This window comes from Anneissia japonica, unplaced genomic scaffold (genome assembly GCF_011630105.1).
Source record: "Anneissia japonica isolate Jap-2015-1 unplaced genomic scaffold, ASM1163010v1 scaffold287806_len661372_cov189, whole genome shotgun sequence".
In the NCBI taxonomy this organism is placed as follows: Eukaryota; Metazoa; Echinodermata; class Crinoidea; order Comatulida; family Comatulidae; genus Anneissia; species Anneissia japonica.
Genome location: NW_022743067.1, coordinates 509,608 through 537,044, shown reverse-complemented (window position 1 = coordinate 537,044; position 27,437 = coordinate 509,608). Strand labels below are relative to the sequence as shown.

The 27,437-nt window shown below is 34.4% G+C and overlaps 2 protein-coding genes and 1 non-coding gene across 6 annotated transcripts in view; all 3 read left to right on the top strand.

The window, feature by feature from the left end:
* The first annotated feature begins 235 nt into the window (after positions 1 to 235).
* On the top strand, positions 236 to 10,818 carry LOC117119342 (isocitrate dehydrogenase [NAD] subunit gamma, mitochondrial-like). 3 transcript variants are annotated; one of them, XR_004447170.1, is made up of 12 exons: positions 236 to 352; positions 1,067 to 1,126; positions 1,807 to 1,827; positions 3,301 to 3,398; positions 3,569 to 3,748; positions 4,548 to 4,680; positions 5,716 to 5,849; positions 6,849 to 6,951; positions 7,329 to 7,475; positions 8,086 to 8,241; positions 9,466 to 9,875; positions 10,056 to 10,818. XR_004447170.1 is itself a non-coding variant. In XM_033264129.1 (11 exons), the coding sequence occupies exons 1-11, from the start codon at positions 269 to 271 to the stop codon at positions 9,562 to 9,564; spliced, it is 1,215 nt and encodes a 404-aa protein (XP_033120020.1). In that variant the 5' UTR covers positions 236 to 268; the 3' UTR covers positions 9,565 to 10,818. The 3 variants fall into 3 exon arrangements, 2 of the variants coding, with proteins under 2 accessions (XP_033120020.1, XP_033120021.1); XM_033264129.1 differs by having other exon boundaries at positions 9,466 to 10,818; XM_033264130.1 differs by lacking the exon at positions 1,807 to 1,827 and having other exon boundaries at positions 9,466 to 10,818.
* A 10,254-nt stretch (positions 10,819 to 21,072) lies between these two features.
* Positions 21,073 to 21,144, top strand: Trnat-cgu. Its single transcript has one exon. It is a non-coding gene; the product is annotated as a tRNA-Thr (tRNA).
* A 4,009-nt stretch (positions 21,145 to 25,153) lies between these two features.
* Positions 25,154 to 27,437, top strand: part of LOC117119346 — a 17,726-nt gene continuing 15,442 nt past the window's right edge. For both annotated transcript variants that reach the window (XM_033264136.1, XM_033264135.1), the window contains exon 1: positions 25,154 to 25,288. In XM_033264136.1, coding sequence (XP_033120027.1) covers positions 25,246 to 25,288 — 43 coding nt within the window. In that variant the 5' untranslated portion in view covers positions 25,154 to 25,245. The remainder of the gene's footprint in view (positions 25,289 to 27,437) is intronic.

Here is a 27,437-nt window from a genome sequence, read left to right as displayed (position 1 = left end):
TATTATTATTATAACCCACACCAGCAAGGAACGTTAGTATACGGTCCAAACAAAAATGATTCTAGTGTATGTCACCTACAAACTCGTCTAGCACTGTAGCAGGCGTAGGCGGACAGATTTTGGCTAAGCCAAAATTTAGTCCTGTCCGGACCGATTTTATCAGCTCAGGTGGAAGACCTGCTCAAGACCGCAGACTTCCTTGTTTTACAGCTCTGGACCGCAAAATAAACATTGTCGTATTTTTACCTTTATAAACTTTGACCTTAAAATGGCTACGCGCTGCAGAATGTTCGCTAAGAAGTCAATATTCAATGTTTATCGGCATTTAAATTATCTCTCTTGTATTAATAAGGTATGTAAATTACTATTTCATGGATATAGTATTACACAGACTTATTTATAAATCGTTGTATTATTAAGTGTTCTGTTCTGAGGTAAAAATATATAGGGCCTAGGGCCCTAGGAGGCTAGGCTTGGCTAGGCCTAGGCCCTAGCTAGACCTAGGCCGGTTAGGCTAGCCAGACCTAGGCCTAGGCCTATAGTAGTAGGCTAGCGTAGAGGCCTAAAACAACAGTCGTACCCCGTACGGAATAGTATAGGGCCTAGACCTAGGCCTATCACCAGTGAGGCTACCCTAGGCTAGCCTAGGAAGTAGGCTAATTAGGCACTACCCAACTGCGGCGCTAATGAGTAACGGATGCACTTTTGCACACCCCCTAGGGCCTAGCCTAGAAGGCCTAGGCCTAGTTAGTTAATAATAATAGTGGTAGGCTGTAGCCTAGCTAGTAGATGCCAGATGAGAGGCCCAACTAGAGGGCCTACTAGGCTAGGCATAGGCCTGCTCAACTAGGTCTAGCCTGGCCCTAGGCTAGTACAGTAGAAGTACTCAATGCCAATGGTATCTACTACAAGAGCGTTGGAGGCGCACATTCCCCCTCCCTGCTGCCTGCCCCAACTTGCATACCCCAACTGAAAACTTGCTGAGCAAAAAATTTTATTCTACCTGTTGTGGGTCATTTTATATTTCAAGCATTCCAGTGTAAAAAAAACTATGATTGAATTTCAGGGGAACTTGCCCAATGTTGTATCGGTGTGCTTTGGTCAGAAAAGATGTGCATCAACTATGGTAACTATACATCTTAATATTTAATCTTCAAATGACTTTTAACAATATTGTGTGAAGGTGGACTGTCTTTAAATAGAAGGTTATTTGTTTACTTTTAACAAAAAGGCAAACAATTATTTGTACTGTATTACAAAAGAACTGACTTGACTTGAAAATTGCAATACTATAAGTACAGTACTTGTTGGATTAATTTTGTCAGCCTTTTGCAATAAAACCAGTCACTCCTCACAAATTGTGTTTTAAGAAAATGGCCAAAACATGTTTGAATGTCAACATTTTCAAAATCTATTCTATTGCACTAAACTAAGCCGCCTTATATCTAAACAACATTTTTTTTAATGATTTGGTGATGGTCTCTGCATAAAAATCCCCCAAAATCATGAACTTTGAAGGCTGATTTCTCAAATAATGTTATTTAAGCATTTGAACATTGGATTTAAATGATTCTTTCGCCATTTTATAACATTCATTTTACTGTTTAACACTGTATAATAACTGGTTTGGCTTGTCTTTGCCTCCTATGTTTTTATAAAATTCTTAGCATCAAGTTTAATAACAGTATTAATAGTTTGCTGTGTGAATGTGTCTAAATATGATATATCTTTTCAAATTTAAATACCTCTATTACTTGCATTTTTAACATGTCTCCCATTTGTCACTCTTTTTATTACGGTTTACAGGAAGATATTCATAAATCTTTGGTATGAATTTTCAAATCTTCTTATAAATAATGCATGAAATTAAACAAGATATTACTCTGTAATTACTTACAAACTTCTTACTGTATGTGTAGTTTATAGCATTTACGGTTACTAATATTTGCCGGTCCTACTCTTGTATACTGTACTAAGCTGCACGTTTTACTTTAACTTCGTAATTTGATATTAACAGCATTCAGCATGTTTTTGTAGCATATTATTTTTTAAATTTGTATTTATTTATTAGTTTATTTTTTTTTATATTTTTAATTATTATTCTTAAAAAAAAAATACAGTAAGGGCAGTATTCTGAACATTAAATTCATTTTAGTATTATGTTAATTTTGACAATACAGTATAAGTGACACTTTATTTAGGGAACTGCATGGCTTATTTTTAAGAATTTCTGCTTTATGACACTGCATTATGTTGATTTGAATGCATCCATTGAATTACTGTACTGTATTTTCAATCGATGCATGTATGTTTTAAGATCTAGTCAAAAGTTTTGTTTACTATTAATATTCTTCACATGCAAACTTGTTTTAATTGTGTATTTTATAACATACTGTATATCATTTATTGTTTTATAATTATAAATATTGTTGTTAGATACTGTATAGTAATTTTTTTAGTTACTAAAATTGTATTACGATTGTTTCTTGTCTTCATAGCTGCTTTCTTTCATAAAATAAAACATATGGCCATCATTGACTAATATGCATCAGTTGACATAACATTGCCATGCATTAACATGAGAGAGATCTTGTTTGAAAGGAGTGCTCCACATTTATTCATATATTTATTTTATTTTATGTTTTATTTTTTTATTGTTAAATTTTATTATGTTAATTAATTACCTGTAACCCCAGGTCGTACCCTGTCGGGTACTCCCCTCCCATGTCAGAAGGTTCCAGAAGCTCATCGTAGGGGCAGAGTCTCCCATCTCCCTGTCAGGTCACACTATACCTATATGTACAGTGTATACCTGATGGTTACCCAACTATCTAATTCTTAAATTACAGTGTACGACAGAAAAAGCTTCGAATGAACTGTGACCTTGCAATGTTTGAGATTGTTCTCTCAAGGATGGATTTTATTGCTCCTCCTCCTGGTTTTATTGGTTTCAATGTATGAGGCACCCTACATCCATTTAAGTACCGCTTCACTTCTAAATGTGTATACTGTATGAAAATGGCACAGATACTGTAGGTAGCTGGCATAATTCTGATTTTTGTGTTTATTATATATTGTGAATCTTACACTGTTGCATGAAAAATTTATTTTTTATATGTACATTTTAAATGTAGTCAGTCACTTGCTTATTTCTTCACTGTCTTATATCCATTAGCATAATGGTCAGTCTGTTCTTCTTTCCATCCACTTTTACATCATACAGCGGTCTTTGTATTTTCCCAAGAGGCAATTGCTTTACACAAACAAGCATTATTTTTATTGGTTCAATTGTTGTTACAGCCCACTGCAGCAAAGTATGGTGGTAGACACACAGTGACTCTTATTCCTGGTGATGGAATTGGTCCAGAACTCATGGTACACGTCAAAGATGTATTCAGGTGAGACAGAAATCATTTTTTTTTTTTCTCTATTTTAATTTTTAACTTTAATATTTTTGCAACCTTTTTCCAGGCCTACACATCTCCGTTCAATCCAAAAACGTGACAATTTGCTCACATGTATAAATAAGATAGTTTGTTCATTTGTGTAATTTGTACTTAACTTTAAGGTATGCTGGGGCGCCAATAGACTTTGAAGAGTTTCTTTTGAGCGGTGAAAGAGAAGATGCTGAATCGGTAGAGCAGGCAATAATAGCAGTGAAAAGAAACGGAGTAGCACTCAAAGGCAACGTCCACACCAACCTGGACACACTTCAAATTAATGACAAGTCAGATAATGTTACTCTTAGGTTTGTTGAGCAATTGTGATGTTTTTGTGTTTTAATCCATTTCTCAATGAGATATTTTGGCAATTTGGCTGTTGTAAAGCATAGCACAAAATAGATTTACTGTATATGATTTTTTTTATTAACATACCCGTAATGCTACGCAAAGTTGACAAATAGATATAAGTGAAGTAATTTAAAGTGGTTGTCTTGTGTTATGTGATAATTAGCACGAGTCTGCATTTATTTCCCTATATGCCTTTTGAAAATGGAATCATTCTGAGAAATTGATCTTGTGATTGGCTGTAAGGCAGTGCATGTCTAAATATATGCCTGCTTACAATTGTTATAGATTTGGGGCTTCTAGTTGATAAGGAACCTAATGTATGAGTTGAAGTTTCAGCTGTGGATTCATTGGGGGTTGGGGCAGCCAGCCCTGCCCCCCCCCCCTCTGAATTGTTCAAAATTATAGGGAAAATTGAGAAAACACGAAACTATATATTTAAATTTAAGTCTTCTTACCTCAGCCAACTATGGGCCCACTTTATTTCAAGTTCCTTGATCTGCCACTAAATTTCTTAGATAAATATAAATTTAAAATAGTATTTTTACATTCTTTAATATAATGACTGATTTAGGTTGCTCGTTTCATGTTTCTTTTGGAAATACAATTTTTATGCTTAGATTCCTTAGTTTTTTCCAAATGTATATTGATAAAATTAAAAATTTAATTAATCTCACCATTGATAATAATAAGAAAAATCATCCTCCACCAGGACTCATATATATTTATTGTACAATGATTATTCTTGTTTATTTTAAGGAAAAACTTGGATCTGTTTGCAAATGTTATTCATTGTAAGAGCTACCCGGGGATTAAAACAAGGCATGATGATATTGATATTGTTGTCATCCGGGAAAACACTGAAGGAGAATATTCAAGTCTAGAGCATGAAGTAAGTAATTACAAGCCTGAGTACAAATGTTTACTAGGCTGTAGGTGTACATATTTTATCTGAGTACTTTAATAAATAACTATGTACATATTCAAGCTGAGAATTAATTAGGAATTACTTACCATTTTTAGTAGCAATTAATATATGCTAAAGTTTTGCCCATACTATCAACTTTTATGTGACAAATAATGGTGATATGCCCATATTTGGGTTTAATGTGACATCATTATGCCCATATATGGGCACATCACACACATTTGTCACATAAAATTTGATAGTCCTAACACACTCTATTTTGCATTTAATATTTCACCCAATTTTATCACCTTCTGAATGACATCTTTTCCCAGGTGGCTATTTTGTGAATTTACTATAAATATTTTAATGAAACGCTACTCACATTTTACTGCCTATGCTGATTGGTAACTGTTTTAAATTTAAATTACTTTGTTTTAATAATATACAGTTTCTAATTTATTTCCATTACAAATTGAATATATCTGTTATGGCTGCTAAACCAGTGTTAAATTTATAGATTAAAAAAGCCCCCACCTCTTCACAAGCTCATTTGGCATACAGTCTGTTTGTTCGACAGGGAAATTTCCCTCTCTCCGCCTGGCTTCTGGCTTAAAATTCCACTTGTGCTATGTAGTTCATCCTTTGCAACAATGAAACCTAATTTCATGACACCCCCCCCCCCCCACAACCTTGTGGCCTACAGTGTGTGGTATGTTTGTCCGGCAGGGAAATTTTTCCCTATTCACTTGGCTTCTAGCTTGTACTTACTCTAGTGCTATGTAGTCTATCCTTATCCTTAGGACAATAAAAACCTAATCTCATGACCACCACCCCCCTCCCCCCATAACCTCATGGCCTACAGTCTGCAGTCTACATTTGTCTGACAAGAACATTTTTCCCTTGCCACCTGGCTTCTAGCTTGTACTTCCAATGGTGTTATGTAGTCTATCCTTAGAAAAATGAAACCTTATCAAAGCATTGCATATGTTGGTAACATTTGTGTTAAATCTGTTTCAGAATGTTGATGGTGTTGTAGAAAGTTTAAAGATAATTACTCATGCCAAATCAAAACGAATAGCTGAATATGCTTTTGATTATGCGAGAAGCAACGGAAGGAAGAAGGTTACCGCAGTCCACAAAGCAAATATTATGTGAGTAGTCTGTCTTAAGCAACTGATCAGAATGATCAGAACTGATAACCTGGTGATATATTAATAAAAGATGTTTTTATCTTTGCTAAATTAACCAGACTCGATACCTACTGTATGATGTATTATTCTTGGAACCTGTTCCATATCAAGTCAATGTACTCCCACAGAGTTAAATTATGCTTATACAGCTTGGTTTCCATACAATCGCTACACAGTCACTACAGCGTTTTCACTTCAATCCTTGCACTGCATAGCTGTCCGTGACGCAATCGTAAAAGCTCCTTGATTCAACTGACCAATCAACATCGCCAAAGGAGTCGGCGATAGCCTGTAGTGATTTTTATGAAAACCAGGCTTAATCTACAGTAAGTCTCATAATGAGGCTAAAGGTGTTTTCAGTTGTGTGAAAATCCTACTTACTACAGGGTTTGAACCCATGCCCCTGAAATTGGAAGGCAAGCACCTTAACCACCAAGCTAGAACTACACTACAATCAATTATATTAACATTTTGTAATTTCTTTTTTTCCATTTTTATAATAAAAAAAAACTATTGTACATTTTAGTGTAGTGTATTCATGAAATTTAATTATTTAAACTTTTTGTCATATTTTTATAATTAAAAAAACTACATGTACTCTTTGATGTAGTGATTCATAAAATTTAATTATTCAAACTTCTTATATTTTTATAATAAACAAAACTACATATACTCTTTGATGTAGTGTATTCATAAAATTTAATTATTTAAACTTATCTTCATATAGGCCTATGTTTCATTTTCAGTGTTCATTTGTTATTTATTGCATAATAGTTTTTTTGGTTCTGTGTTGACTGCAGTGTGCACTCACATTTTGTATTTCTTTGGTCTAAGATTACCGGCCATTGAATTTTATCTTTCGTTGCACTCTTAAAACTGGATGTACTTTCGGTTTTTCTCAGCAGTGAGCATTCTATTTGTTACTCTAACAGTGCAATTTGAACTTCTTTTTGTTACCAGGAAGCTTGGAGATGGGTTGTTTTTGCAGACGTGTCGAGATGTTGCCTCTGCGAATCCAGATATTGAGTTTGAAGACATGATCGTGGACAATTGCTGTATGCAGGTACTATCAATTATTACTACATTCATAGCTCTCCTGGGAATCTGATTGGTTCAAAAGTGCAAACATAAAATGACTTTCTATTTGCCAAGCTTAGCACTCACTGCATCTGATAGTCATGGGGCCGATGCGATGGAGAACGCAACGCTACGATGCGCACACAAAACATTCACAAGAAGCAAAGTAGGATTCATAGGCCGATGGGCATATGACTGTTGCACAACACCGTGAGTGCCTGGATTACAAAAAGATGACATGATATACTTTTTCAAAAATCTAAATACCCAAAATGGTAATATAAATTACTTGAATGGCAAAATGATTTTCATATTTATCAATTAACAATTGATGTTGCTGTTGTTATTTTCTGTTTTTACTAGATGGTATCCAATCCAAGTCAGTTTGATGTCATGGTGATGCCAAACCTTTACGGAAACATAGTCGGCAATATTGGAGCTGGACTTGTTGGGGGCCCAGGAATCGTTCCTGGACAGAATTTAGGCGACAGATATTCTGTGTTTGAAACGGTAAGATCATTGCTTTTTTATCTGTTACATCATGTTGTCCTATACAACTCTATTATCAAAGGAAAATTTTATCAGTATTCTATAATTTTAAAACTGATGTGCATGCTAGTTACGTAGACGGTCTCGACTGTATTTGTAATGACGTCGCCAGCGCATCCCTTCATCTAAGTTTAGTGGCAGGCCAATTGTAATGCATAGGATTGTATAAATGATATTAAACAAAGTTCTTTATGTTAGGCTTATTACTATCTTTACTATCTACCACATACTTAAATAACCATTGCCACTTTACCAACAGGTTAAAATCTGTTTAAAATCTACTCTACAGTATACCTCACAAGTCCATTTTACATATTTTCCACTCTATGCATAAAACTATGTGCCTTTTTCTGGATATACTTATAAAATAAGAAATTATTATCTATCTATATTATAATTACACTTATTTCAAAGTCTGTGGATACATTGCAAAACAGAGATCCTCAATAAACATCTGGGATTTAAAACTTAATGGTCTGGAAAAATGTAACAACATAGATCATCAAATTCTTGATCTCAAGATTAATAGATATTATTTATATTATTATTGTCATATTATCTATTCTGTTAGGCCACCAGAAACACAGGGAAGACCATAGCTGGTCTTAACATGGCCAACCCAACTGCAATGCTTCTGGCCAGCTGTCAGATGCTGGACCATCTAAACCTCAACCAGCATGCTGCCCTCATTAGAAATTCTGTCATGGAGACGCTCACAAAGAAGGAGGTTAGTATAATCCATTTAAATGATTATTCAGGTTGTACTGATATATTTCTATTTGTACCAGAGATATATATTTAGATAGTAAATATTTACAACTAAAAGTAATAAATTGTTATTTGTACCATATTTATGAAATGTAAGTTAATGTACATCTAAAAAAATCATACATTATTTTGTACCATATTTATAATAATAATAATAATAAGATTTATAAAGCGCACATATTCACAGCAGTAGTTCTCAAGGCAGACATTCTCACAAAGTTCAGAAGGGTAGTTGATATTCAGAGACTCTCTTAAATTATAAAGTGATGTTCTATAAAAATTAATCCTCAACACAAGGCTTAGTGTGTGTATTTCTAGTCATGAGAAATAATAATTTGAATTTGAACCCAGTGTCATATGATTGCAAGCATGTAACCACCAAAATGACCACTTTTAACTTAACTTTTAATAATATTTGGCATTTATTAATTGTCTTGAACATTCTGAAGGCCATACGCTAAATAACCTAGATTATCTTTATTTCAAGGGTGTAAACACCAAGCTACTGCTTTAATAAATTATAATATAACATTATCTGACATTTGTAAGCACCTTTAACATTCTAAAGGTTGTGCATCAAAGATCTCTTGATTTCAAAGATGTAAACCACCAAGCTACTGTTTTACTTTTAATAAATTATAATGTTGTTTGGTATTTATGAGCTCCCTTAACAATCTGAATGCTGTGTGTCGAAGCACTTGTAGTGTTATTATCCCTGGTTATTGGATCCATATTCACAAATCTTGCCTAAATACAACCCCCTCCACAAACCTTGCCCAATATACAACCCCCTCCTCTCCTTTTGTTGTTTTTCAAGTGTGCTGCAGTGCCATTTAATACACCCCACCCTCCCCCATCCCCTTCATGCAAATATATTTAATTCCACAACATCCTACCAGGTAAGTCAAGACATAGGGGGAAATTAGATTAACATAGATTATGTGCCTTTTACCAGATGATTTTTAACGGCTATTATCAAATTTTTATCCCATATTGATTTATATTTCAAAAATATTTTTTCCATTTTTCATTTTGAATATATTTCCTTTTGTGTGTTATTTTCATTTGACTTCTTTATTACTTATCCATTTTCTTCCCATCAATTAATCAAATTCAATTATTTTTTTATTAGTTATATACATTAAGAATTCCTTAATTAGAGATCCATTTCTTTTATTTCCAGAACCACACACCGGATCTTGGTGGACAAGCAACAACAAGAGAAGTGATACAAAGTATCATAGATCAGATTGAACTCACTGGTAAAGGGTCGCATATGTAAACTGGCTGAAATAAAATAGTATAATAATTTATAGATATGAAACTTTATGGTATGTATTTTAGTGATAACCTATGTGCATACAAATATGAAATTGCATAGAGTACAGAAGTGTGACGTCATGACAGACAATCGCGGTCTGGTTGAAGGAACCGGCTCCGAATGCTACAAGCCTGTATTGTGGAGTTCTCAATGTATTTAATGACTGGGCAGTACAGATGGGCACAAAAGAGATTCAAAATCATTACTTTCCTGAACACAACATTGATGTTGAGTAGAATCTACTATCTGCGTTTAATGCCACAATTTATAAGGTATTTGCACAAACTTACAAAATCACTGCTTGGTTTTCATTATAAGAGACAAATCTACTGGTGTTTTACACATTTTTGATGCACTTAATCTACAAAGGAATATTTCTAAAGCCCAGCAAAGATTGAACTTCTGTAAGTATGAACAGCCTGCTTAATATTTTCTTTTGTTACCTTACCCAGGCCACCATAATGTTTATCCAAGTAAATGTTGCCCAGGATGAATTACAGGCGTTTTCGTGAACGGAGAAGTTAAAGTGGAGAAAGCGATTCGGTAAATCTTTCTGTGTGCGTGCAACTACCACAAAGTATACGCAATTAGATGGACCACTATGCGTAAAATCCTACTTGTATGTCGTTGCTTGGTAAAACATAATTCGTATTTAAATCCAAAGTTGGAACGGCAATGGGATTGCCCAAGGTAAAGTTAATCTTTGTCTTCACGATCAAATATCTTTCAATGTAAAACACGGCTTTAGTGATGGTGTTTAAAAATATACAATCTCTGTCTGGTAAATTCTATAGAAATCCTCAAGCAATTTTATCTATTACTAATATTGCCCAAAGCCCCACTGGTGGAGCAAAACAGAATGGAATCATGGATATACAGTGATTGCGATATTACCAGACGATATTTATATTTATTTTTAGTTTAAATTGATTTGTCTAATATTTAAAATGAAAATGAATGAGAATGTTGATTAATGATATAAAAATATATATAGTATCATTGCATGTATTAAGAAATATAGAGCACACTCGTACATTATTTAGTTCTGTAAATTTATGTTTTAAATATTATATTAGATATCACCTAAAACAAATAATATAACAACAGCATACATATCGAGATGTAGGGCTACACATTAAACTTTAAAAACAGTATCCTGTCATATTTTGTACCGTGCCAATTTTATATTAAATTGATGCCTTTTGCAAAGCACAATTTCATTTACAACCAATTTGTACCAAGTCCAATATGCTTGTGCCAACCTCTTACCACTTATGATGATTATCAAAATGAATATAATTCAACACAAAATGGAACTTCTAATCATCATGTTGGAGGTGATATTACTATATGAGTTAATTGTATGCATCTTATATTCATCTAGTCAGAGTGATAGATAAATTACCTCTAAAGATTAATATGTAACGAGTTATAATGGTTGCCACAGCACCAACAGCCAAATCAGTACTATTTTTGCATGGAGAGGTGTAATAAGGTATATAATTTATATTTCTGTAGATTAATGTATCTGAATATCCACCCACACAGCAATTATTTCACAAGAACACCAGACCCAAAAAAAGCACCATTTGTGCAGTGTGTAACATCTTAAGACACTCTTGTCATAACCCACAATTTTAGAGTGGTCATACAACAGCAGTGGTTTATCTGGGAATGGACCATTCCAAAGTGTCAATCCACTGGACCAATCAGAAGAGTGCCAGGAATATGTGCCTGTCCAGCAAACACGTGTTGCCCCTCAAACGTACTGTTTTACGTATATTTACGCTATTGTTTTTTGGGACCTAAGCTACTATATCCAATAGGTGGGCTTTTGCGGAGAGGCCCATATTAAGGAACTTTCGATTGCACGAGACGGTAGGACATAGAACGTAATGACGTCACTAAAAGTCATCGGCGCATGCGAGAACGTTAAGGTCACCTCGTCGAGCAGATTCTGGAACGCAATTTGGCCAAATCTATGTATGCAGAGAAAGTAGGACGCCAGGTAGGACGGTCACGCATGAGTGATTTCGTTCTAGCGTTGCGTCGTCGCACAAATCGAAAACTCCCTATTGACTTGAGGGTTGGGCTGATGGAGGGGGTGGAGGTTAAGTAGGGTGGTGCTAGTTCTAATGTGTTATGAGTTAAGATTGAGTGCAAGTTGTTGCCCAGCAAATTCCATTAGGAGGTGAGAGAAGGAACACGCCCTCCTATACTAACGCCACTGTACAACAGCAAGGAACTGACAACTTACGGGATAGGAGAAGATACTCTACAAACTTTATGAAGGAATTGTCAATATTGTGGAAAGTGAGAAGGCGCTATCTAGGAAAGTCGATTTTGTTTTAAATGTTCTTGAATATCAACATAAACACATGTTTATATTATTAGCCCCATGCCTAAATACGTACTTCTCTATACTTACATCGTCTTCTGTTGACTAACACATTTTCCTAATGTTCCGTTAGCGCCTACATGTTCGAATGTTTTTTAATTATACGAAATGTATACATGTTGTATTCATAAGTGGTGTAAAGCAATTCATCTATGGATTGCTTTGTTAATAGCTGTCTGCAGAGTTAAAATGCTGTTTATAATTAACGTAATTGAAATGACTAATAAGGAAATCAGAAGAGAATACGTGTATTTGCGATAAAATGTTGTGAATGTTTACACAAATTTCTTGTTTCATTATGAATTCATAGTTCTTCTGAATAATTTAACATCGTCTTCACCTACAATATTTGTAAATTTCCTGAGTTCTTATCGGATTTAGGATAAAATACTGACTCATGCAATATGAAGTGATGTAATGAAGCATGTATCTAAAATTATGATAGATGAGGAATTAAACGGCTTAGCGGAAATACATCATCACTGATTTGAAGTGATATGAAAATGCGGTTTACTCAACTAAAGACTTAAACATTAGTAGTAGTAGCAGCAGTAGTATTATGCTTAGTTATAGTAGTAGGATTAAAAGTAGTAGTAGCAGCAGCAGATAGTCGAAGCTGCAGTAGCAGTTAGTAGTAACAGCAGTATTAGCAGCAGAAACCAGGGGCGGATCCAGTAGGTGGGCACAGGGGGTACTCCCTCTTATACACATCTAGATGTGTATAAGAGACAGAGATTAATGTATCTGAATATCCACCCACACAGCAATTATTTCACAAGAACACCAGACCCAAAAAAAGCACCATTTTCTGGATCCTCCCCTGGAAGCATTTAGTAATAGAAGCAGTTTGTTATATTAGCAGCAGGTAGCAGTAATAAATAGTTATACTGTAGTATCTGCAATTAGTTTTTTTATGGTAGCATTAGCAGTTATAATGTAGGAGCAGCAGGCCTAGTTAGTTATGGTAGCAGTATTTAATTATAGTAGCAGTGTTAGTTTTTATTGGTATAAATTCATGTAAATGTTAAAATATTAATTTCTGTATAAATAATTTATAAAACTCCCCTTCAAAAGCAGCATATGGGTGGTTGGTCCGGACGAACTGAATGTTTGTCTGAAATTTTGTGAAGGCCTATACTATAAGTTAGCACTACTTGGTCTTTACTAGGCCATGGCAGTAGTTGTTGTTGTTAATAATAAATAATAGTTGGATTTGTATAGCGCATCATGCGAAAAAGCCTCTATGCGCTTGGTGATTGAAAAAAAAATGTTTTCATGTATGTTCTTTATGTATTGTTTGCCCGAACTATTATAAAATTTTAACAAAATAAATGTCTGTCAACTCGGTTATTGAATTGGTAGATGACGGTAGTTTCTAGGAAGAACAATTGGCATGCCATAATCCAGTTCCACAAAATCTATTTTGAGGGGATTTGCTATATTATATTATTATTATTATTATCATCATCATCATCATCATCATCATCATCATCATCATCATCATCATCATCATCATCATCATCATTATATTATTATTATTGTATTATGAATGTACCTGTATTGGCATGTTGTTTTGGGTATTTAGCACTTCATACTAATGGTTGGTTTGTTTGTGCCTTAGAAAATGAAAAATATCGTAAATGATCTAATAGTAATGATGATAAGAAGGATAAAGGTGATAAGGATAAAGATGAGGGCAGAGGTTTATAATAAGGGAGATAATAAAATAATAATTATTATTATTATTAAAAATTTCTACCAGTGAATGCATTTGTTTACTTTTCAAAATGTGCGAAATATTTCAAGCTCCGTTAATAATGCAACGCAAGAGCTTTGCTTCCATAACGGAGCGACAGAAATATTGTACCTGAAGATGAAACAATAAAAAAATAAAAAAAGGCCGCGTGTATGTTAGAGAACGCCTATTCGTTTAAAGCCTAATCTCCATGAAAACACTACAAGCTGTCCCGGAGATTTCGTGACGCCGATTGGTCGGTTAAATCAAACAAGCATTTAACCGAGGACTTTGAAATAGCAACAGTGAAGCGATATTATGAAAACCAGTTTATATTTACACGGGGCGAGAACCATGGCCTGTCAGGTATTATGTCGTTCGTAGTTTGTTCTACAGGCTCAATAAACGTATTATGTTCGGAGTCATTTGTCAGAATATTTTTTGTCCAGAAAAAATTTTTGGAGATCGAAAATAATATAATAAATACCGATTCAGTGCTGCCCTGCGCTCTCAAAAATAACTACAGAAGACTTGTCCGTGGGAAGACGATTACTTGCATCATCATCATCATCATCATCATCATAATAATAATAATAATAATAATAATAATAATAATAATAATAATAATAATAATAATAATAATAATAATAAATAATAATAAATAATAAATAATAATAATAATAATAGAAGATTTATAAAGCGCACATCTCCACCCAAGGTGCTCAAGGCACATAATATAGGCAAATATAGTGATTTTTGTGTAGTTTTTAACCAAAATATATCGTTGCTTTAATATGTGATATTTTCTGACATAAATGGAAAATTATGTAAAATAGACTTCAGTAATAGTTGCCTATCCAGAGGGTATGTCAATCATATTGAATCTACACAAAACTAGTACTACAAATCCAAGTATATTTTTAAAGCTCTGTCCAGACTCAAATTTCTGTGACAAAACTCTATTGTATGCCTATATATGGGCATACATTTCTGTTTAAAAACGCTGTGAATATGCATGATATTTTTTCCCTTATTTCATCTGGGGTGGTTAATGATGCATGTGCTATCCTTTGTGGGGTGTTCAGAGCTGGGACCCACCCGTTCCTTACTCGAGACAACGTCGTTATCTTTTGCAGTGCACGGTAGTAGAGTCGAGGGCTTATTCTGAGGTGGAAGCTGCCTAACGGAGTGCATGCGTGCGTGCACCCGTGTGTGACAGCGACGTTGTTTTCGACATCGGTGGGTGGAGCCCTGTTCTGGATACTTATACCGATAGCGCAAATGCTTTTTCTGAACTGCTTTAGTTTAGTCAAAATTATTTACTGCTTGTTATCTTTTCTTTTTGTAAAGTGCATTAGGCTTTTTTTTGCGGAATGCGCTATGAATAGAATTGTGGAATTATTATTATTATTATTATTATTATTATTATTATTATTATTATTATTATTATTATTATTATATGCCTGTATATGGTCACATGCTGTGATGTCATCATGGCCATATTTAGGCATGTCCCATGTTTTGTCAAATATAATTTGATAGTCTAGACAGGGCTTAAGAGGTGTTGGGACGATCAAGAAAAAGAGGCCAACTGACGCTTAATTTTTTTTATTTTTTTTTTTTTTATTTATTGGATCGACTGTGTTGGAATTAATTACCAACAAGCTATAGTCATGACCGTATTTCATTCACATTATCATTTTATAGTGTCTTGCTCCCGCGAACGGCGTAGTCGTCCGTGGCTCATTTACTTAATGTTGCCTGTTTCAGTTGTACTTTTTTGAATATGAAGTTGACATTTAACAGTTAATTAACAATCTTTTGGTATTGCATGCTATAACATTGACAGTACTACTAGAAGTTTATTGTTAATGCAAATGTCTGAACTGCAAACAATCTCATGCCTCGTGTAACACACACTGGGCGAATATAATAGCTATCAACCTATACATTTGGAGAAAAAGGAAACAGCGAATATTAAAGAGTAACCACAAAGGCTTTGAAAGTCTGTCGGTGTGTTTGATCGATTCTTGCATGTTGATATATTATACTAACAACAAATGGAATTGGTATTCCATAACATGAAACAACGCTTACAGCAACTTGAACTTTGTTGCTTTTAAGTAAATGTACATCAAATGTCTGGGTTAGGCCTAATTATAATAGGCGAAATGATATAGGTCTAGCATCTATTATTGAAACAGATGATTAAAAAAGAACAGTGGTTGTGGTAGTGGCAATGGTTGTAGTAGTGATTGTGTGGTAATGGTTGTGGTAATGACAGTGGCTGTGGCAATGGTTGTGGTAATAGTTGTCGCAGTGGCTGTTGCAATGGTTGTGGTAGTGGCTGTGGCAATGGTTGTGATTGTGGTAATGACAGTGGCTGTGGCAATGGTTGTGGTAATGGTTGTGGTAGTTTAGTATGGTAGTGGCTGTGGCAATGGTTTTTATTAATAGTTGTGGTAGTATTATATTAACATTTTCAATAACTTCTGTATTCAAGTAGGCTTATTCACATTAAGCATTTTCAGTTGATCCATTATTCTGCCATATTGAATTATTAAAAATTAAGTGATAATGTAAATAGAAGATATAGAGTAATAAGCGAGACAATGCAATTGATGTTATCGTGGTGTATTAAAATTGTATTAACGCGCGCAAGAAAATCGATACGATGCGTGAACATTCGTTATTAAGTGCTGAGTTGATTAGCGGTGGCATTGATGTGATACAACATTAAATTTTACCTTCTCTCATTGACTGGCGTACCGTATGATTTATCAGAAAACCCCGACAACTAGACATGCATTTAAGAATTTCAGTAAGCCTACTAGAATCACTTCGAGTTTACCAAATAAATGTTAACAACATACAGGAGCCTATAATATCAAACAATATTTATATAATTCCTAATTTTAGGAATAGAAGTATAGAAGATTAGTGTTCGAGCACTGTTAATTATTATTAACCTGTTTGTTTATATAATATAAACTGTAAAAGAAAAATAGATAAACTCTAAATCGTCTTGCGACAATGCTTTACATAGGCCTATACATAAAATGTTAAACGGAAAAAAATTCCCAAACCGGGATTCGAACACCTGGAACATTCTGCTGTCAATGCAGACGCCTTAACCAAATGGGCCATTGAAGCTTTCGTTTGTGGAAGGTCGAATCCGATTACTGGAGGCAATTTATTTCGCACTCCGTTATGTCAATATAACCACAGATCCTTCGTATATTATAGCGTCTGTCATACAATTTGACGCACACACACGTTAAATAGCGTCAATTGGGATGCACCTTCTGTATAGCATCTTAAACGACAAGGCAAGATTTCCGAAGAAATGCTTCATTATGTAGTACGAAATGTAACAGGAGAAGAGTATCATTAATACCGTATGTATTAGAATAAACACGTTTATTGTTGAGAAGGTTTTTGTTTGGGTGGGGGTGTTTATTCAAGGGAGTCGTTTATATTCTGTTTGTGATCCCCGGTCTAACTTAACTAAATAATATTAATTATATCTCAGCTACAGAATCAACCAATTATTTAATCGCTAGTGGACCTTTTATATCTTTTCTAGTTGGGATTTCCGTATGTCTATGACATTTTCTAATTTGGCCTTCCAGTATAGCATTCTTTGAAAGTTTGTACTTGGACGTGATGATTCTTGGTCTTGATGATTTGAATGAGTATTTCGTATTGTGACCCTTTTTGAAACCATATTTTGCATGTCGATTTTGTATTTAAAATTGTGCTAATATCGACATAGAAAGCCCAAATAGGGCCTATATAAACCAAATAATTTGTAATAATAATATTTCAACCGGCAAGCAAAGTAGTGGAAGTTTGTACATAACAAACAGATTTAGGATAATCTCCGTCGATATACCTAATTAGATATTTTATTAAACGGTAATTTTGAAAGACAAGAATAACCATTAAATAATAGATCCACGTTTTTATAAATTAGGTTACATTTTGCAAAGGTTATGTCTATAATAATAATGGCTAAAAGTTTACTATGAGGCGCCAAGTGTTAATTAATTGTTTAACCAATATAAACGTAATTCATTTTAATATATCAGTCAATTTAAGTAATCAAGTTATTTAATTTTAGTTTCAAGTAATTCATTTTTAATATATCAATTAATTTAAATCGGCCTTTTAAGTTTTATGTTTTCGCTCATGTCTAGGGTTTTGCAGCAATTGTTACACTCAAATGGTGAAGGAACATATATTTAATAGGCGCGGCACTATTAGTACATTTAACGTCCGGGGACTAAATAATGAAATTAAGCGTAATCAGTTAGCACAAGATATTATCAACTATAACGTCGATGTAGCCTGCCTACCGGAAACAAAAACCGAGAAGCCGATCAACGAGGGCATACGCGGGGACGCTTCATTAATCTGGGAGCTGGGTTCAGGTGGTGATGGTTTTTCACTTTCTTGGCGGTCTTGGTTAGTTTTAGGTTATTTCGTGTTTTAGTTTTTTGGGTTTTTTTTTTTTTCCTATTTTTCTGTTTATGTGAAGCGCATAGAAGCTCCGGCATTATGCGCTATATAAATATAACATTATTATTATTATTATTATTACGGGAATGGCTTCTTCGTTCAAGGTTATGTCTATAATAATAATGGCTAAAAGTTTACTATGAGGCGCCAAGTGTTAATTAATTGTTTAACCAATATAAACGTAATTCATTTTTAATATATCAATCAATTTAAGTAATCAAGTTATTTAATTTTAGTTTCAAGTAATTCATTTTTAATATATAAATTAATTTAAATTGGCTGAGTGAGTGACGCCGCTCTGGGCCCTCGGCCTTTTAAGTTTTATGTTTTCGCTCATGTTTAGGGTTTTGCAGCAATTGTTACACTCAAATGGTGAAGGAACATATATTTAATAGGCGCGCCCTATTAGTACATTTAACGTCAGGGGACTAAATAATGAAATTAAGCGTAATCAGTTAGCACAAGATATCATCAACTATAACGTCGATGTAGCCTGCCTACCGGAAACAAAAACCGAGAAGCCGATCAACGAGGGCATACGCGGGGACGCTTCATTAATCTGGGAGCTGGGTTCAGGCATTAGGGGAATGGCTTCTTCGTTCACACGAGATGGATTAGAGGCAACCTGATTATCTGCGGCGACTTTAATGCGAAAGTAGGTAAATATCAAGGTAGAGAAAACTGTCTAGGACAGCATTCGAGAGGAATTAGAAATAATACCGGTCAAGCATTTAAACATCCCGCTAGACACATTACAGCATTCTCACAACAAAGGAAACGCAGCGACGGACATTTATATACTATCTATAATCAAATCGACTGGGCCTATAATTATTATTTGTAGCAACAGAAACTCAAGATCATACAGGGACATTGACTTATACCGATCATTGTGATTACTAGCTTTTACCATTCATGGCATCGAATCAAACAACAACGACTCAAACAACAAAACAACTTATTTGCATGTGAAAAACCAACAAATAGCGAAGATTTCATTAGATTATACAAGGAAAAACTAATAGAAAGTCTCAACGTAGCAAGTACAGACAGCATTCCTAATCAACCGGTGAAGCATGGAACAATATAAAAGAAAGCATTAAAACCGCCGCTGAGCATTCAATTGACATCAAACAATTCGTAAAAAGATACAACAGAATATTTGATCAAGAAATACAACTTCTATCAGTGAAACAAATAGAACACGCCTACAAATTAAAAACTGTAATAAAAGAATAGCTTTAAAAAAGGAAAGAAATAACGCGCTACATAAAATTAAAAAGCAAGTGACAGACATACGAAACCAAGAACTCGATGAAATAAGTTCTAGAATCAACCAAACTAATGAGAGTGCTAGAATATTTCAAGCAGTTCGAGAGTTTAATCGGAAACCATATGAAAACCCAATGATTCTTGATGGCAACGGAAAATAGATCGAGAACGTAGATAAAGTAAATGAAGCATTACGTGAACACTTCAAACGTAAATTCCATGACGAAAATGACATATCTGTTAATCCATTTGAGGGAAACGCTTGACCACTTAAAAATGAAATCAAAGAAGAGGAGATTAAACGAAGTTTAAAACAACTAAACAATAACAGAGCGGCCGACGAAGACATGATAGGAGAACTTCTTAAATTCGGCGCGGACATACTTGCCCCTGTTATTGCGGACATACCGTACTCGCGCGAATAAGCGCCCCTCTCGAATAACCGCCCTTCCTAACGTGAAAAAAATTTCCTTAAGCGCCCCGTTTGAATAAACGCCCCCTTCTAATTTGAATAAGCGCCCCGTCAATAATATCATAAGATTTTCTTTTTAGCAAGTTAATAATCCAATCAATCCTGGACTGTGGTTGTTGGCATGATTTGAGCTGCAGAGGGAAACACATTCTTTTTTAGGTCAATATCAAAATGAGGATATTTCTCTTGGACAGATGAGAGCTCCGATCCCTGGACAGACAGCATATTTCCAACTTTACACTTTTTACATATTTGTCTATACCTAGTCCTACTCCTCTTTTTTCTTTTTCCGACCTTTAACACATTCTCATCTGAGTTTTCAAGAAAAAAATACAATGATCCTGCCATCCTGCTAATCTCAATCGGTCGATGGCCAACAAGCTAACCACTACCCACCACCACTAATTGCATCTGCTATTTTGCTGTTATGTAAATATTTACGCTTTCTTGTCATGGGCCATGTTCTCTGGAGGATTATCTTTTCCGCCTAACCACCATTCGTAATGTCCTTTTCATTCAAAAAGTGCCTCTTGAATTTAATAATTTCCCATAAGAACCCCTCGATTTTCATCTATTTCCATAAGCGCCCCTCAGTTTTCATAAGCGCCCCGTTTAAATAAGCGCCCTCAGAAAGTCCAAAAAAATAATATTTTAAGCGCACGGGCGCTTATTCGCACGAGTACGGTATTTAATTAATCAGGGTGTAACCATTCAGTGACTGGCACTGATTTCCAAGTACGCCCTGGTAAATAAATATAGCAAAAATGTATGTACAATTCAAAAGTGACTAAAAAGGAAATTAAAAACTATGATAGAGACTGGAACTAAAATGAAAACAGAAAAATAATAACTTGGAAAACCAAAATGAAAATTACAAGTTACTGAATACATATAAAGGCATCGTTTTAAAACTTATTAATAGAAAGAGAATCAAATTATTAGGAATTGAACTTTGAACAATTTATACCATCGTTATGTCTCTGCCGTTGGCTTTTCATAATCTAATGTAAAGTATTGAATTTATTGGATTAACACGAACATTTATTAAACAGACCGATAGGTGAGTGATTCGGCTCGGTGGCCAAGTGGTAAGGCGTCTGTCTCGTAAACAGAAGATCGTGGGTTCAACCCCCACTCGGGCCTTTTTTTATGTGATTTTTTTGTAGTAGGAAAATGTTTGAATTTGATCATATTATGCCATTGTTATGTCTCACCAATTAACTTTTCATATCTTGACGCAAACTATTACCTGGATTTACGAACATTTTTAAAAGAATAAGTAAATAGATGTTTCGGTTCGGCGGCTAAGTGGTAAGGCCGGTGTCTGTTTTGTAAACAGAATATGGTGGGCTCAACCCCTACTCGGATCTTTTTTATTCTAATTCTTTTTAGAAGTAGCAAGATTTATTATAACGCCTATCTTACTGTTAGTAAGAGTTTCACTACGATCTCATGAGGTGGGATTTTCATTTATCAATAAAGCTTTTGTTTTGATACATTTTTTTCAACGGTGCAACTCTTTGAAGCTTCGCCTGGTGGATTATTAATATTATCTTTACGAATTGCAGTACTTCTAAAATTATCGCCGCTGGATATTTATTCACTCAACTCAATCTAAAACGTAATGAAAGGAAATTGGTGCTTCTTATATTGATCATTATGGGCATATTTCAAACGTCGAAACTTCACCTATATTATGGACATGGAGTGGTCTGCCCTATTGGTCAATGTCCAGCTTTTTCCCTATTAGATAAATATTTTGTACAAAGTTCATATCCGTAATTTTGCTATCTCGTTGTCATTTGATCACACGTCAAACTGACTGAAACTATTAAAATTTCAGTATATTAAAATCGCATTCATAGTGAATTAAAACGCATTTTGATTGTCGAGTACCGCGTCGAGGGTCGCGGTAATACAAAGGCTGTCAGTCCTTATAACCGGGATAAACGAGATTAATTGTCATTTTATGTATTATGATATAAAGAATAACTGGTATGCTCTTTAAAAAACACGTGCTGACTTGAAAGAAGCACACGATGACAGTACATGTACAGTAATCTGAAAAGTAGAGCAACATAAAAACAATATCGTAATTTTTTTAAGAACTAGGCCCATCGGCTCACTCAAGTCGAGTGGAAAGGCATGGGTGCGGACAACTAATAGACTTTAATCACTTTTTCAATTTCACACACATATATCTGTCTCTTATACACATCTAGATGTGTATAAGAGACAGTATATATATATATATATATATATTTAAGTATATATATAAAAACATTCACAACTATCTTTGCCAGCCTGGAATACTGAAATATAGGCCTACACTCTGTGATAAAATGCTAATGCTCTCGAATTTTTACATAACAGATAGAATTTCTTATTTAAAACTATAAAATATATCAACTTTAATAATAATAATAATACGCAGTTGAAAAGTTTTTCTTGATTTCAATAAATTTCCAAAGAGTCGGTATTGGCAAGAGAAAAAGGTACCGGTAGCCATAAATTTTCTGCTGCATGTAAAGTTTGCTCTGAGAAGAACGTTATTTGAGCAGACTCCATTATGCCTCGCTGAACAGAATTTTGATTATGACGTCACGTATTAGGCCTGCTGTAGGCTTAAAACCGAATATATAAATAATATAATTATCAAATAAATAATATAAATACGAATATTTCCAATCCAAATACACGTCACGACAAGAATTGATATTGTGCATAGTAACCAGCATCTGTTCAGCTGCTACGTCCGGCGATGAAACCCATTTCCACTGAAGAGTACAATGTCATAATTAGCCTCACTATAGGCCTACTGTGGGTAATATGTAAGTAAAATGGACAAGACAACGAACTATTAAGTATGAACATGAGAAATTAAAACTCTATTCCTTGAATAATTATCTGGATAAACTGACGCCATTTTTCTCTCAAGAGGGAACAGATCCTCTTAAGCAATAGAACACACCATCGGTTTATTCTTTGATTATAACTCTGTGTCATAATGATTTGCTCTGTGTCATAATGTTATCTGTTTTGAGCCAAAACACTTGAGTACTGAAATTCATTATAATTAATTGCTTACGCTCGATATTGAACTTTCAATTTCAAAATTAAATCTAGAAAATATTTTGTTTTAACAATAACATAGGCATAAATAATACCGTCCAAATATTCTTTATACCTGGCTATAAAAGCTTAACAATTTCAAGATTTTCTCAGTACAAAGTCTGTAAATCATCGAAGTGGGCCTCACAACGTTTTCATCACGTCTCTTCACATATCACACTCCTCAGCCTCCACCATGCCAATGCTCACGCTATCACCGGCTCCTTTGGCGCGGTTGATTGGTCAGTGGAATCAGAGAGCGTTCCCGATTGCGTTGGGGACAGCTACGCAGTGCAATGATTGCAGTGAAAATGCTGTAGCGACTGTGTAGCGATTCTATGAAAAACAAGCTTACCGTACGCCCCTGAGTTACGACAACCATGCATCAATGATTGCCGAACCCAGGTTACAACTTGACCAGGCACAAACAGCCTAGGTACAAACAGATAATAAAAGACGCGTTAATTTAATCGTGTTGCGTAAACATCTCGCTATAACGTACGTCGAGCACGTAAAATCCTGAAATTAACGTACTCCGCAACGCAAGATGAATAAATTATGACGTCATCCGTTAACGTTAAGGTTAACGTCGTGCGTCGAAAACTACCTATTACCTAATAACGCACGCCTGGCGTTAGTTATGCCTGGCGTAAAAGCTTTGTCCAAAAATGTGATGTAAGCCACATTAACACTAGACAGGATTACGACACGACAACGGCATATCATCGCGTAGTTTTCATTTTTCAACACTGCGCGCATCTGTATTGTCCAACAGACATATACACATATTTGGACATCATCATGCCATATATGGGCACATTACACTAATTTGTCACGTAAAATCTTGAAAGTGTGGACTGAGAGCTTAGCTTCCAGCCTTACATTTCACGTTAAACACAAACCAAAATGACGTAGTTGTAATACACCTCGTGTGTTATATATAATTTCGTAAAATATGTTCCCGCGTTAATCATTTATTGTCATCTCGCCCTGTCTAGACCAATAAAAAAAAATCGGCCTATATGTCACTGCCGATATATTAATACCTTATTTCAAATGGTGTGATCAAACAGCCTTACTGTCTTTTCAGCATGGAAAAAAAATAACAATAGTGAGATATGTTCAAATGGGCTGATGTTCGTTTAATTTGCATTACTCTCGCTATGACGTCAGTAAGAGCGCTGGGAATACTGTCTCCAATTAGGCTGTTAAAATACGATGTTCATTGTTGCCATGACCGGATCCTGCCTTTGAAATTTACTTTTTCAAAAACACCAATGATGGAAACATTGATATTATTCGTTTTTATGTAAGATATATTTTTTTAAGCGATTCCAGTTAAAGGTTTTACCAAATACCATATTATACGCAAATTACACCACCATGTGAATAGCCTATTTTTGAAATTATATTCCATTATACTAGTTCAATATAAAAAGTTAAAAAATATAAATATGTTTTGTTAGACTTTTTACCTTTGAATCAATACATCAGATCTGCAGACATATTTCCTAATGCTATTCGTCGAGTCAATTAATAAGTTGCGTGTTTAAGGCACCCAATTACATATACAGTATTAAAATTCTCTATGAGATTTCTTAAATCGAACCATATTCATTTTGATTTTATGATTTGCAATTTACTTAATGGATTACATTGCTTAAAATATAACATCAAGTTAAGTGGACATAGTAAATTCATTCGATTTGTTTTAAACACTAATATAAAAAAAATGTATATTACAGACACTCTGCATTTCCATCAGTCCCTTTAAGGAGAGCCCTCGTTGCAGCTAGGCCAATTGTCTATGTAATTGCCTATGATTACTTACGAAAAGAGGCGGACACAACCCTGTTTCTAATGCGCAGCTTATTATAACTATTTCTTATATAGCTTTCAAATCGCTTACTGAAAGTTCATTGATCAGGAAAAATAAGTGTTGCATTTGTTAGTAAGATTACAAGACTGGCCTACAACTATGATATTTTGTTGACGATCAACATTACCTTCATGTACCGGAGTTTCAATGATTAAGGAAAAGCTTATAGTTGTACAAAAATCTTCCAACATAGGCCTATATAACCATTTAATAATATTTTTAACCGCCGAGGAAATAGAAAGCATTGATTCAAGATGCCTCATCAACAGAAAATATTTCGTACGTTTTATGTAGAAGGTAAGACAAAATACACATCTTATTTGAATTGAATAACTGCAGAATTATTTAGACGTATTTAAAAGCTGATAGATTAAGCTTAAGAATACCACTGTTAAGCTACAGTAATATTATGCATTCGTAAACTACAGATTAATATAAGTAGGTACCGTAGTGAATATAATAGACTACAAAATGTAAAGCGTTATAAATAGTCAGCATTAAGCATGTCGTTTTACATTTATATGTAATTGATACTGATATCGAATTGATAATGTTGGAATTATTGTACAATGTGTTGTCTATCTTCAACCAAGGACGGTTTGAATTATCCTTGTATATCTGATAATACGCAAAGGCTACCGACACTGCTATAAAGACCAAAAGTAGGAAATCACATTAATTCTTAAACGTAATAAAATTATATTGTTGTACAAGTTATAATTATAACTATGAACATTTAGTTGACCGGGGATGTTTTTTAAATAAATTTCATGAATGACACAATGAAGCTGCGGGTTTTAGGTTATTCTCCTACCTTTACATTTACCTATATTACAATTCTTTTATTAGTATTATACCATTATACCATTACTGTAGATAATACAGTAATGGCGTAATAAAGTAATAGTATTATACCATTACTGTATTATCTACAATAGTTAGGCATAGTAAACGAAAAGATTGTTATAGACATGTTGTTTCTATAAACATAGTTGCTACTGTAACTACTATTATTTAAACAGCAACAGGCATATTTCTGCAAATAATTAAAAGAATGCGTTCTTTATCTGACATTTAAGTTATTTTAAGTTTAGTGCTGCCTGTCAAACGCAAGAAGTAGAGGTGAAATCATGTTCAATGTTGTGACAACTTTCGGATCACTTGGTTTAATATGTTATCAGACACTCCCATCCAATTGACACGTTGGACAATAAGACTTATTAATTAAATCGACTATTAGAAAATCTCCGTTAAATGTTCGTAAATTATAATTTCCCTTGAGATTTGATTGTACTTGGTCTAATGCATTCTGAACACCTCCAATTTAGTAACATTTCTTCAGATTTAATGAATGCTAATATATAAGTTATTTTCTAGATAGTTAGCATCAAGGTTGTAGTGGTGTACATGCATTAGGTATGCTTCGATATTTGAAATATTATTTCATCCATCTACATCATTAATGAATTTCAGCACAATAAATGTTAGTAAATTATCATTTCCCCTGCGATTTGATTATAACTTGGTCTAATGCACCATGAATTTCTCAAATATAGTAGCATTTCTTTAGATTTAATGAAGACTAATATAAGTTATTTTCTAGATAGTTATCATCAAGGTTATAGTGGTGTAGATGGATTAGGCCTAGGTCTGCATCGATTGCTGTCATTCTCTCTAATCTAGATCGAAAACAATAGAAGATGGATGCCAAAGGAAAAGTCAGCATAAGCGGTTAAATATATATAATATTCTCTATTTGAAGTTCTTTTACCACCAACGAGTTCTTAGCCTACTTCTCAATGTCGAACCGGGGCGTTTAGATTGTTGTTCCAATTCCGTTAAATACTTATCGCCCGTTTTAACCTAATTCTTGCGATCCTAGTTGTCAAATTTAAAAGCTAATTCATAAACGTATTTAGAAATATAGGTAATATTTGCCAATGTTATGTTGTCATATTATGACGTCGCCAAGTGGATTAAATCCGTTGTGTTGATTGATCCATATTACTCTTCGATTCTATCTTAAATAAATGGGTAAATGTCTTTCAATTCCCAAGAACATAGTGTTCTTTTAAAATGATCAACACTAATCACCATGGTAATCGATTCTTTAAGTAATGGACCTTTCCGGTGACTCTCCTCTTGGATATTGGAGCACTGTCCAACAAAAAAACGACAGCGTAGACGTACCAGATACGTGCGTTTGTGGGGGACACAATTGCGTTTGTGAGGCAAGCCAATGGCCCTGCTGTGATTGGTCAGTTAACTTGAAGTTTGACTGACATGTTGATAGGTCCGTTATAAGTCTTCATAAGATAGTCACTATACTTCAGATATTCGTTGGAATTTTTAAATATTTAAAGTAGGAAAGCGATAAAAAAAAATCTCCAAATACCTTATGTCTTCTTTAGATTATGAGGGTGATACTATACTCTTATACACATCT

Excerpts from the sequence above, each read along its gene's own strand:
- LOC117119342 (XM_033264129.1), top strand. The coding sequence starts at position 269 with ATGGCTACGCGCTGCAGAATGTTCGCTAAGAAGTCAATATTCAATGTT. Across the intron at positions 1,828-3,300 it reads AAGATATTCATAAATCTTTG|CCCACTGCAGCAAAGTATGG; the intron begins GTATGAATTTTC and ends TTGTTGTTACAG. Across the intron at positions 3,749-4,547 it reads TCAGATAATGTTACTCTTAG|GAAAAACTTGGATCTGTTTG; the intron begins GTTTGTTGAGCA and ends GTTTATTTTAAG.